This window comes from Paroedura picta, chromosome 5 (assembly GCF_049243985.1).
Source record: "Paroedura picta isolate Pp20150507F chromosome 5, Ppicta_v3.0, whole genome shotgun sequence".
Classification (NCBI taxonomy): Eukaryota; Metazoa; Chordata; class Lepidosauria; order Squamata; family Gekkonidae; genus Paroedura; species Paroedura picta.
In genome coordinates, this window is record NC_135373.1 from 119,792,342 (window position 1) to 119,804,617 (window position 12,276).

General features: G+C 46.1%; 1 protein-coding gene across 13 annotated transcripts in view; it reads left to right on the top strand.

Moving 5' to 3' along the window:
* SOX5 (SRY-box transcription factor 5) overlaps positions 1-12,276 on the top strand; it is a 909,709-nt gene that overhangs the window by 741,664 nt on the left and 155,769 nt on the right. For 12 of the 13 annotated variants that reach the window (XM_077340178.1, XM_077340177.1, XM_077340179.1 and 9 more), the window contains one exon: positions 2,061-2,184. In XM_077340178.1, the coding sequence (XP_077196293.1) occupies positions 2,061-2,184 (124 nt within the window). The remainder of the gene's footprint in view (positions 1-2,060; positions 2,185-12,276) is intronic. The other variant, XM_077340170.1, reaches the window with a different exon arrangement.

A 12,276-nucleotide genomic window follows, 5' to 3' on the forward strand; every position in this document is an offset into this window, starting at 1 on the left:
TTAGAAGTCCGCACTCCTAACCACTACACCACACTAGCTCTCTTTAGACCCTGTTTTCCTCCACCCGAAGGGGTCTCGAAGCGTTTTACAATTGCATTCCCATTCTGTCCCCTCGTGCAACAGGTGGGGGTGAGAGTTTCATGGGGAGGAAAACTGGGGAATCGAACACGACTCTCCAGTTTAAGGGCTACTGATCTTAATTATTGCACCATGCTGGCTCTCAAAGAAAAAAAATGGCTTTCTGAGAAATATGGCTAAGATTTTGGAGCACTGAAATATTCTTGTGTTCAGAGGGAGGAGAGGAAAAATTGTTCTCACTCTGATAACATAAGAGAAGCATGTTGGATCAGGCCAGTGGTCTCTCCAGTCCAACACTCTGTGTCACAGACTGATTCCACAATTTCAGGAAAGGCCAAGAAGGTGCTCATAGGGAAATGGCTCTAATCCCCGTGTTTCTACATGACACAGTTGTTGGGTCAGCCCCCTCCTGGGCCTGCTGCAGATTGGGCCTTTATTTACACCAGGCAAATGAGGGTGCTGACATGGCCTGTCCTGTGCCAGGCCTGTGTGGACAAGGAAGAGGGGGCATTCCAGGCCTAGCTACTCCCCACCCTACAGTGGCCCGAAAGGGGCAAAAAAAATGCCCCAGTCACCTTTGCAGCATTTCGCCGCATCGTGGGGTGGACTGGGCCATTTTGTTTTATTCTGCAGGAAGGTGGGATTGCATGGAATGCAATCTGCAAGGCATCCAGTTGGAGATGTGATGGGCTGTACTGGTTTCTTTTTTTAAATGTTGCTTTGGCAGCAGTTGCCACGACAGCACAAAGATGTCCCTGAGGGTGGGCTGTGGTGGCCGATTAACAGCTAGCTCCACATTCTGTGGCAGCTGTTTTGTGGCAGCCATTTTTGTGGCTGTGCCCAACACTCTTCATCAGAATTCCAAAGGTGCTTGCAGGCAAAAAAAAAGATTAGAGACACTTGTGCTACCTCTTGTGTTAAGAGTTGGGTTGGGGGTTGCATATTGTCTTGGATATAATTGTGGGAACATCTGCATTCCTTTCCAAGGAAGAGGAACTCTGTATATAGAAAATAATGTACGTATGGAGCTCCCTCTGGCAATGCAATGAAGGCTTTCTTTACCTGTGTGGAACTCTGCCTTGGTGCATGCAATTGATTGCATCACTGTAATGGTTGCCTGCAAATGGTTGTTCGGCCTCTGGCTGAACAAGATGGGGTTAGAATTGTCTAGAGCAGGGGTAGTCAACCTGTGGTCCTCCAGATGTTCATGGACTACAATTCCCATGAGCCCCTGCCAGCAAATGCTGGCAGGGGCTCATAGGAATTGTAGTCCATGAACATCTGGAGGACCACAGGTTGACTACCCGTGGTCTAGAGTAGCGATCCCCTATCTGTGGGCCGCGGACCACATGTGGTCCATCAACTAATTGGAGGCGGGCCGCAAAGGACGCCTTCTCCGCCCCCCCGGCCCTTTACTTCATCCCCCCCGTCCCTTTACAACACACTTCGGGTGTCATTGTCTCCCATCACTACCAGATGGGACTATCTCGTTGCAGAGAAACAAGCTCAGGGTTCCCATTGATTTCTCATTGTCATGAGTTATAATTTCCATGAAAATAAAATGTTCCTTATGTTCATTGTTGTGGCGTTTCTGTATCTTATTTTGAAGGGATGTTTAAACATTACCATAGCAATCAGAGAGCGTTAGGGCAGTGGTTGAGAATAGAGGAGTAAACTACCCCCCCCACACTGGGCCTCAGTAAAATTGTCAAGCGTTGAGTTGTCCCCAGTGATAAAAAGGTTGGGGACCACTGGTCTAGAGGATGTGACCACTGCCGTCTATTGTTTTGCTTATTGTTTTACTGTGTTATGGGATTTTATTGTGTTTTAATGTTTTATTATGTAAACCGCCGTGAGACCTGTTGGGGAGCAGTGGTATATAAATTAAAAAATAAATAAATAATTTCAGCATGGCCTTGTGCCCAACATAGCACTAAGGAGAAGCCATGATTTCTGGTTTTAACGGTCCTTCTCCCGTTCAGCAGGTCCAAGGTCAGCTGCCGCCATTAATGATTCCCGTGTTTCCTCCAGACCAGCGGACTCTAGCTGCGGCTGCCCAGCAGGGATTCCTCCTCCCGCCTGGTTTTAGCTACAAAGCAGGCTGCAGTAAGTCAACTTTCAATTTTGTCTTCCAAGCTGGGATGTGAGCAGAGGGGGGCGGCAGAGTTTCAGACTGAGCGGCTAGAACCGATATCGATCTGGGGTCCTCACTGCGAAGATTTTCACATTACCATTCTCAACCGGATCTGTTTCGTTGTTGGCTCGATTCCGAATAATGCAATGCAGGGACACTTCCTTCCCATCTGTAAGCCATCTCTGTTGTTTTTTATTATGGTATAACACCAGGTCAAATGCCAAAAACAGTACAGGAAAATGCTTAATAAAAAAACTTACCACTAACACACGTAAAAGAAACAAGTGGTTACAGTTCGGCAAAGAAAATTGAGAATAAAAGTATTAAAAACACCTTTGGAATAAAAACTAAATTATCTAGATAGTAAGGGAAAAATTAATAGCCCTGGCCAGTTTAATAGGGCATTAGAAAGATACAGATAAATATTCTCGAATTCTCAGTTCACAAAACACATCCTATTAGTTCCACGAACTCTATGAACATTCAGGCAGGAGCTGCCTACTGAGTTAGTAATTACTGATGAGTCATCAGACAATAGTTTGTTAACTATGGCTGCGAGCCATCTCTGATACACCCTGCTTATCACAAACAACAGCACTTTTTCCTCCACCCTTTTCCACCACATAATCTTCCTTGGAGATTTTTTTTTTTTTGCTTTTTTGAACATTTTAAATTGAACGCTATAGTGCCAAACTGATATAGCATTTCGGAGCTATAGCAGCACTATTGAAATACATTGAAACCATGAAATGGATGGAATTAAGGCATCTCAATGGCACGGTTATCGCACTGATGTGCCATATTGATTTAGCACTATAACATTCATCTTTGTTTTTGTTTTTTTTTAGTCCATGGATGACTGTGTGGCAAAAAGGGGACGCAAACTTTAATCGCTGAGATCCTGAGCTGACACTCTAACAAAGTCTTTCTCAACATTTTTGCCATTGAGAAAACTCTGAAACATTCTTCAGGCTTGGAGAACCTTCAGGCTTGGAGAACCCCCAGAAATGGCACGATTGTGCAGAGTATGGTTGGGAAGCATAGCTGTGTACATGCTCTCCTGGGGCCCCTCCTCTTCCCACTCTCTCCAGGCCTGTCTTTGGCCATTTGGGCGGTGGGGGGGGGGTTAACATGACCATGTATGTCCATATCACCCAATAAATGTGTAACATTTAAAATATATAAAAATTGATTAACTTCCACCCATTTAAAAAACCCTTCCAGAGACATCAAGGAAAAATAGGGTTTCACGGCCCTATTTGGATTGGGAAAGCCTGCTCTAACCACTATGCCGCAGTGGCTCTCAGTAAGTGTGTAGGGTTTTGCTGTGGTTGTTTTTTTAATTCTGGAAATGAAATGTACAAATGGTAAGTGCCACATTTTAATCCAGTAACACCTTCGAGAACAAGTTTTTCTGCTTATGAGATGACAAAGGGACCTTTGATTCTTGAAAACTTTTACCCCGACTTGAACTTGAATCCAGCTCATCTCTTGTGGATCAAAACTAGGACGACTAGGAGGGTTAAGAGGGTAGAAGCCATGCCTTATGGGGAGGGGTTGAGAGAATTGGGTATGTGTTGCTTGGAGAAGAGGAGAGCAAGGGGTACGAGGATAGCTGTGTTTAACAACATAAAAGGGACACATCTTGAAGAGGGACCAACTCATTTACTGCTATTTTAAAGACAAGGGCTGCTTCTGCACTTACTTTGTTTATTCCATTGTGGATCCTGCTGAATTCAGATTGGTTTGAACTCAGGTCTTCCTCTATCCCCCCGCTTCCCAATGAAACAGAAAGTGTTCTGCATGTGATTAGGGAAGCTCAGAAGCAGGGACAAGTGCAGCAGGAGCCTCTTTCTTTTCTTGAAGGGGGAGAGACAGCAGAGGACAAGGAATAAATCCAAAAGGCAAATCTCTGCCGAGACAAGTTAGGCCTTCTGGAGCTTCTGCCAAGAGAAGTTAGGGCTTCTCCGTTAAGGGAAGACTTGCAACCTGGGAACAAGGAAGCCTTTGAACTGACGGCCTGGCCAATCAGGGTTTTTCTACAATGTTGGAGGCAGCAAGTTAGTTCGGGAAAAGCAGAGAGCTTTACCTTTACTCATGCCGATTTTTCAAATATCGAGGGTTATATCAACTCCAGAATATTGCTGGGGAAAGGTAGGGTCACTTCGGATCAACCATGTTTGTTGCAGAAGGAAAATTTAAAGCGCCCAAAATCAAAATGGAAATCGCATTCAGTGTAGATGGCAGGGACCGAATCAACCTGGGATTGGAATAAAAACTCCATGCAGATTAAGCCAAGGACTAGGAGCAGTGGATTCACATTACAGGGAAGGAGGTTCCACTTGAATATTACCAGGCATTTTCTGATAGGTGAGGGCTGCTCTTGGATGGAAACTGCTGCCTCAGCGCAAAAAACTTCATTGGAAGTTTTGAGGAGGAGATTGGTGGAGCACCTGTCAGGAGGGTGTGATTTTTAAGCCCCCGAGAAGGTGGGGTCCTGGACTGGACAGGCCTTTGTGGTCTCTGGGTGATTCCAGTTCTGAGTTTAGGAAAGTGAGGGACCTCATTGGAGCACAATGCCAGAGTCGACAACTCAAAGTTGCCATCTTTGAGTGTTAGGGTTACCAACTCTATGTTGGGACATTGGGGAGATACACATTGGGGACAAGTGGAATTTGTGGAAGGGACGGATGTCCATGGAGAACAGTGATGTAGAACCCATGACTCAAAGCTGCCATGGCCAAACATTAGGGTTGGGAAATGTGGAGAGATTTATTGGTGGAGCTTTAGGCAGGGTGGAGTTTGGGGACGGGAGACACCCAGGAGTAGCTTAAGGATTTGCGGGGCCTGTAGCACCAGAGCCAGTTTTAAGGATTCAAGGGCCCTAAAGGTATCCCCTGTGCAAGCACCGAGTCATGTCTGACCCTTGGGGTGACGCCCTCCAGCGTTTTCATGGCAGACTCAATACGGGGTGGTTTGCCAGTGCCTTCCCCAGTCATTACCGTTTACCCCCCAGCAAGCTGGGTACTCATTTTACCGACCTCGGAAGGATGGAAGGCTGAGTCAACCTTGAGCCGGCTGCTGGGATTGAACACCCAGCCTCATGGGCAAAGCTTTCAGACGGCTGCCTTACCACTCTGCGCCACAAGAGGCTCTGTTCAAGGGCCCCAGCGGAGTACAATTGTGGTGGGAGCAGCCAGACTGAGGACGGAGGGGACCCCTGCCATGGAAAAGGGTGTCCTCAAAGAGGTGCAATGGGGAGGAAACAGGCTATGGCCCTGTTCCATGGGAGGAAAGCACCATGTGAGGCCTCTGGAAGTGGGAGCCCATAGCATGTGCTACATGAATAACCCCCCCATGGAAAAACCTCAAAAGAGGACAATGGGATAAAGTCCATCTCCAACACTGTGATTTTTTCCAGGGGAACCGATCTCTGTCATCTGGAGATCGGCTATAATTCCACGAAATCTCCAGACCCCGTCCGTAGGCTGGCAACCATCGGGGAAGGAGATACGGCTATGTTCCCTTTCATTGTTTTTTTTGATAAAAATATACATAAACACAATCTGAAAGTGTTCTGTCAAAGACGTTTAAGGCCATTAAACCCCTAAACAAACGGATTAGATTCCTTTGAAGCGGCCTGCTTCTCCTTGCCAAAAGTGGACATTGTTTGAAATGCCTCTCGTGTTCCCCCCCTCCCAAATCTTAACACTGTTACAGGGGAAAGAAGCCCCCCCCCTTCCCCCTAAAACAGCCTGTTCTCTCTTTAATGAAGAGGCTTAATTTGACCCTTTTTCTGCAAGCAACTTCCAAACAACAAGGAAGTTCCATTAACCTCGACGGGAGTTCCGCGCACAGATCAAGGGTAGCATATGCCGCTCAATTTACGGGCGAGGGGAAAGCAGGGGAATCTTTATTGCAGTCGAAGGTTGAAGAGGGTAGCCGATTAATCCTCGAAAACTTTGCTTTCAAAGGAGCCCCCCTCAGTGTGCTTCTCTGCATGCATATGCGTGTGTGTGTGCCGGGGTTGGGGGGGACACGACAATTTTATTTCAGCTTTATATAGAACCTTTGTGCGTTCCTGTCACCGAGGGTTATTGAAAAATCCGGGCTCGGGTACGGAGGAGGGTCTGGATATGTCTTCATTTCAACAGACAGATTTATCTTCATCCTGGATTTCATAAAAACCGGTTTCATTCGTTTCCGCTTATCTAACTCTTCTGACATCAGTTTCCTATCTAGCTATCTGAAGCCCTCTTGTTCTGTCTGTGCTTCCTCTGTTCGGCTCTATTATGTTCACATCAGTGTATCATTGACTCCTCTCATGAATTCGGCAATTGTTTTCCGCTGGCGAGAGAGAGCGCGGGTGCGCGCACAAGTGCTCTGTGCGCCAAAGGAGCAGTTGAATTCATTTCCCAGAGCCAGTTTGGTGTAGCGGTTAGGAGTGTGGACTTCTCATCTGGCATGCCGGGTTTGATTCTGCGCTTCCCCACATGCAGCCAGCTGGGTGACCTTGGGCTCAACACGGCACTGATAAAGCTGTTCTGACCGAGCAGTGATATCAGGGCTCTCTCAGCCTCACCTCCCTCACAGGGTGTCTGATGTGTGGAGAGGAAAGGGAAGGCGATTGTAAGCCGCTTTGAGACTCCTTCGGGTAGAGAAAAGGGGTATATAAGAACCAACTCTTCTTCTTCAGTAATCTCAGGGCTCTCTCAGCCTCCCCTCCCTCACAGGGTGTCTGTTGTGGGGAGAGGAAAGGGAAGGCGATTGTAAGCTGCTTTGAGACTCCTTCGGGTAGAGAAAAGCAGCATATAAGAACCAACTCTTCTTCTTCTTCAGTGATCTCAGGGCTCTCTCAGCCTCACCTCCCTTCCAGGGTGTCTGTTGTGGGGAGAGGAAGGGAAAGGGATTGTTAGACGCTTTAAGACTCCTTCTGGTAGAGAAAAGCAGCATATAAAAACAAACTCTTCTTCTTTTTTTAAAATTATATTTATTTTGCCATTTATATACTGCCCCTCTTGGTTATCTGTCTCGGGCAGTTTACTTAGTCTAAAAACTCAGCAAAACAATCATTTGCATAGATAAAAACAGATTAAGAATTACATAAAGCCGTAATTTGTCACTGTTGCATCAGTGGTGGGGGATGAGGGAGGAAAGGAGGCCAGACGGGGCCAGAGGGAGCGCCCGAGATTTGCTATAGCTGCCATCTAGCTGTTGTCTAGCTTCCCTCCACTTCAGAATTCGTTTAGCGGGAAGTGGGCTGCCATTCTGATTTTCTTTAAAAACTCACAAACATTTGGTCGACAAGCAGGTCCCTGACTGTATCGAGGGAGTGTTACAAAACACATGAGGAAGGGTGAGGCAATAGATGCTATATACCCGGACTTCCAAAAAATGAAAACCCACCCTTTTTGACAGAGGTTCCCACGAAAGGCTCTTAAACAAATTACCAGTCATGAGACAAGAGAATTGCTCCTCCGGGAGATTCATAACTTGTTAAATAACAAGAGGCAGAGGGTAGAAGTAAACAGGCAGTTCTTGCAATTAAAGTTAAAGCCGGCTTCTACCATGGAGTATTTGCCCTAATATCAGAGCATCCCCATGTCACCAGCAACATGATGACATCACTTCCTGCAAATGCCGGATGTGATGTCACTGCACTGCAGTTGATAGAGACCTAAGCTTCAGTTTACTGCTGGTAGGTTCTCCCCTCCACGCTCTGCCCGTTGCCAGGGGAATGCGGACAACCCTGGGACATTCTGCACGTGTTGGAAAATGTGCTTTCAGTGCACTTTAGAAGCAGATTCTCCTGTTCCTGTTCACACAGGAAAATCCAGCTGCAAAAGCACACTGAAACTGCATTACTCAATGGGTGTGGTCTTCAGACAATGCACACTTAATTTAAGGAAGACGTTGCCACAGAACGCGATGATGGCTTTAAAAAGGATTATGCCAGTTCAAGGGAAACAGTTGTTGATTCCCAGCCTTCTAGACAGGGCTGGATTCAGACACACTGAGGCCCAGTAGTAGCCAAACTGTAGCTCTCCAGGTATCCATAGACTACAATTCCCATAAGCGCCTGCCAACATGATCCTGGCAGGAGCTCATGGTACTTGTAGTCCATGAACATCTGGAGAGCCCCAGTTTGGCTACCCCTGTCTTAGTTTATGCTGAGCTTAAGAAGACTTGCATTTCCAAAAAGAAACAGTAATTCCACATTTCAGTGTTTTGAGGCTCATCATAGACTGAAGATCTAAAGCAGGGGTAGTCAAACTACGGCCCTCCAGATGTCCATGGACTACAATTCCCAGGAGTCCCCTGCCAGCATTTGCTGGCAGGGGGCTCCTGGGAATTGTAGTCCATGGACATCTGGAGGGCCGCAGTTTGACTACCCCTGATCTAAAGTGAAGTTTACTTTATCTGTAGATCTAACTCTGTTTCTGAATAGGGCTTCCAACCTCCAGATGGAGTCTGGACATCTCCCAGAATTATAACTGCTGTCCAGGCTACAGAGATCAGTTCCCCTGGAGAAAAATGCTACAGTGGAGGAGGCCATCTATGGTATTAGCCCTTGCTGAGATCTTCCCTCTCCTCTAACATGGCTCTTTCCAGACTCCATCTCCAGGCCTTTGGATTGGAAGCCCCATAATCTGGATCTTCTGTCTGCTGCAACTCTTCCTTTGTTCGCTGAGCCAGTTCCATAGCAGCAGAGAACTAGAGTTGCATCTTACCAGATGATGTTGCTGAGTCAGAGGGTACAGTTTGCTGAGTCAGATAATGGCTGCTCAAATTCTGTGGAAGGGGTGCTTTAATGACGGCTGGCTGTCAGACCCCCATTGATTTTTCCAATGAACACGCTTGGCATATTAGCAAGCTCAGTTTTGTGAGGCAGCTGATGATTACTCTTGCTAAAACTGAATTGATAGGCCAAACATTGATCCCTATACAGCAAGAGTCCCTGACAGATATAAACACACCCCATACATTTCTAAAACTTGTAACTTCTAGACATTGTAATCATCCAGACTGTTAACTATGTGACCATACAGACTGTCTTGCCAAGGCCGGAATTGGGTCACCTTGTGTTGTATCAAGTGGAGTATCGGCTGTGGGAGGGTTCTGGGGTGCCCCGGTTGTTGGTATTGACTCGTTGGTCTCAACCAAAGGCTTGGTGGAAAAGCTCTATTTTGCAGCCCCTACAGAACTTTGCTAGCTCCTACAGCGCCCTGATCTCCTCTGGGAGCTCATTCCACCAAGTAGGGTCCAGGGCAGAGAAAGCCCTGGCCCTGGTTGAGGCCAGATGTGCTTCCTTGGGGCCAGGGACCCCCAGTCTGTTGGAATTAGTTGTGCACAGTGCTCTCGGGGTGGGGGGGTTGTAGGCAAGGAGCTGGTCCATCAGGTACACTGGCCTTGAAGGTAATGACCAAGACTGGTAGCCAGTGCAGCTGTTGGGAGTACAGGCCAAATGTGGGCCCTCCATGCATTTCAATAACCTTACATTGACAGCTGACACTGACAGGTTATAATGGATGCCTCTTTATACTTTACCAATAACCATCCCAAATGATCATTTGGAGGCTGAAAAACTGACAACCTCTGGGAGCCACTGAGGACAGGGCCAGGCATGATGGGAAACTCTGACACCACTTCCAGTTGCATAAGTAGCATCATTTCCTGTGATGTAATCGGAAGTGACACCATGATGTCACTCTTGCCCTCTCCATTTATCCTGCACCAGGCCCCAGAAAGGGATCAAAGGCAGGGGGCAGTGGACATGTCCCCCTAACTTTGAGCTTTGTTATAGCCACATCCCATTTGGGGCACGGGGGAGAACACAATGACCTAAAAAGCAGTCAAATTGTGTCTTTCATATTGGCGCACTGTGGATGGCAACATTTAAAAACTGAATTTACAGAAAAGAGAGGGGGAGAGAGGGGATAAACACAATTATTGACGAAAGCTCTAATTACTCTTTAAACTTGGCAGAAGCGGGTCCGAGAGAGGACAAGCCAATGGTGATAAAATTGAAATATGCTGAATTTAGCATTCATCGGTTTTCCGAACAATATCGCCTGCATCCAATAAAAAAAAAATTATGAAACTCTCAGTTAATTGGTTTCTCATACGGGACAATAAAATTAATGTTTAGGATTTAAATGCCATAAACTTCCCCAGGCGCATTTGCTGATGTCTCTCTGTTTCTTCGCCCATCACATGTTTCATTGTTTAATGGGGAATCATGTGGGCTGTATTCTAATGCCTCTTGCACATAAGGTCCAGAGTCCTGGCTTCTGAGAGGCTGCCGGCTAATTTCAGTTCTAAGCATTATCAGCTGACGGCCAGGTCGTTAACAATTGCCAAACCCTGAGAGGGAACGCCAAATAAGACATCTACTGATTTAAAAAAAAAGAAACCAGAACGCTGTAGTTGCCTAAAATCTCAAAGTAACTGGGCAAGGAGAATCGTCCAGATGTGCTCTTAGGGACAGATGCATTGGCAGGGTTGAGTCTGAAAAGAGAAGTCTAAGGAAGAAAAGAAACGAGAACCACAGTTAGAGTAGTTGAGTAAGGGCTAGAGATCTTCTGGAATTTTAACTAATCTCCAGTCTACATGAATGACCTATTAGTTTGAAGAAAGCTTGAGTCCAGTGGCACGTTTAAGACCAACAAAGTTTAATTCTGGGTATAAGATTCCCACACACACACACTTTTCACGGCCTGAAGGAGTCTCAAAGTAGCTTCCAGTCGCCTTCCCTCCCTCTCCCCACAACAGACACCCTGTGAGGTAGATGAGGCTGAGAGAGCTCCAAGGGAATCTGCTCTGTGCAAACAGTTCTAGCAGTACTGTGACAAGCCCAAGGTCACCCAGCCAGCTGCATTGGGGAGAAGTTGGGAATCAAACCTGGCTCGTGAGTTAAGATGCTGCTACTCTTGACCACTACACCAACAGTTACCAAAAAAAAAATGTGAGAACTAAGTTTAACTCCAGCAGCACCTCCAAGGTCAACAAAATTCAATTCTGGGTCAAAGCAGGAACTGAGAGACTGAGATGCACATTTCCTCAGATATACTGAAATAGATTTCCTCAAGTGTTACCTATAGCCACGGAAGATTAGTTGCTGGGAAGGGCTATTTAGAGTCAAGATGCATAAGTACAGCTAAGATTGGAATAACACTGTTGATGAGGCCTGTGACTAGCAACGATTTTGCGTATACAGATAATAAAAGAGTGAACAGACAGATGAGAGAACTAAGTTTTGAGTCCAGTGACACCGTCAAGAACAATGAAAATGTAACACTGGCCATAAGTGAGAACTGAGTGATTTAACACATGCCGTGACCAAAACTACACAAACTTTGTTCTGTTGCTTCAGACCAACAAGTAGCAGCTTTTTAGACTTTGGAATATGAGTCATCTTTTCTCTCATGTTTCTTGACAGTTCACTTTTAGAGATGTGGGCAAATTCATTCAAATTTAATCCAGTTATTTGGTTAGAAAGTAGATGCTTGGTCCTCTCTACCGATATCAAACAACACTGGATATAAACAATAGGTACAGCTGATTAAGCTTCAGAGCTTTTCCTGTCTAAGATATGTACAAATTCAGCTTGCCGGTCCCAAGTGAAGGGTTCAGGTAGCCCAAGGGTTACAAAACTACAACTCCCATGAGCCCCTATCAGCACATGCTCTGGGAATGGACATCTGGAGAGCCATAGTTTGGCTATCCCTGATGTAGCCTTGGATAGCAAAGATGTTGGGTTTGCACACCCTGAAAAATGTGGTGTGTGAGACAATAAGATAAAGCTACCTGTGTTCTGTGTGTGTTGGCCCATTCATATGCGCAAGTCACATATCAGTGGGTAGTTATGTATGTGTGAGCCATCAATAACACATACGAATGGAGGTAGATTTAGGTCCATTCTGCACACCTTAGATAATTCGCTTTCAGTGCACTTTAGAAGTAGATTTTCCTGTTCTGAACGGGGAAATCCAGCTGCTAAAGCACATTGTAAGTGCATTATCCTGTGTGTGCAGAACAGGCCTTAGGTGGGTAGCTGTTTTGGT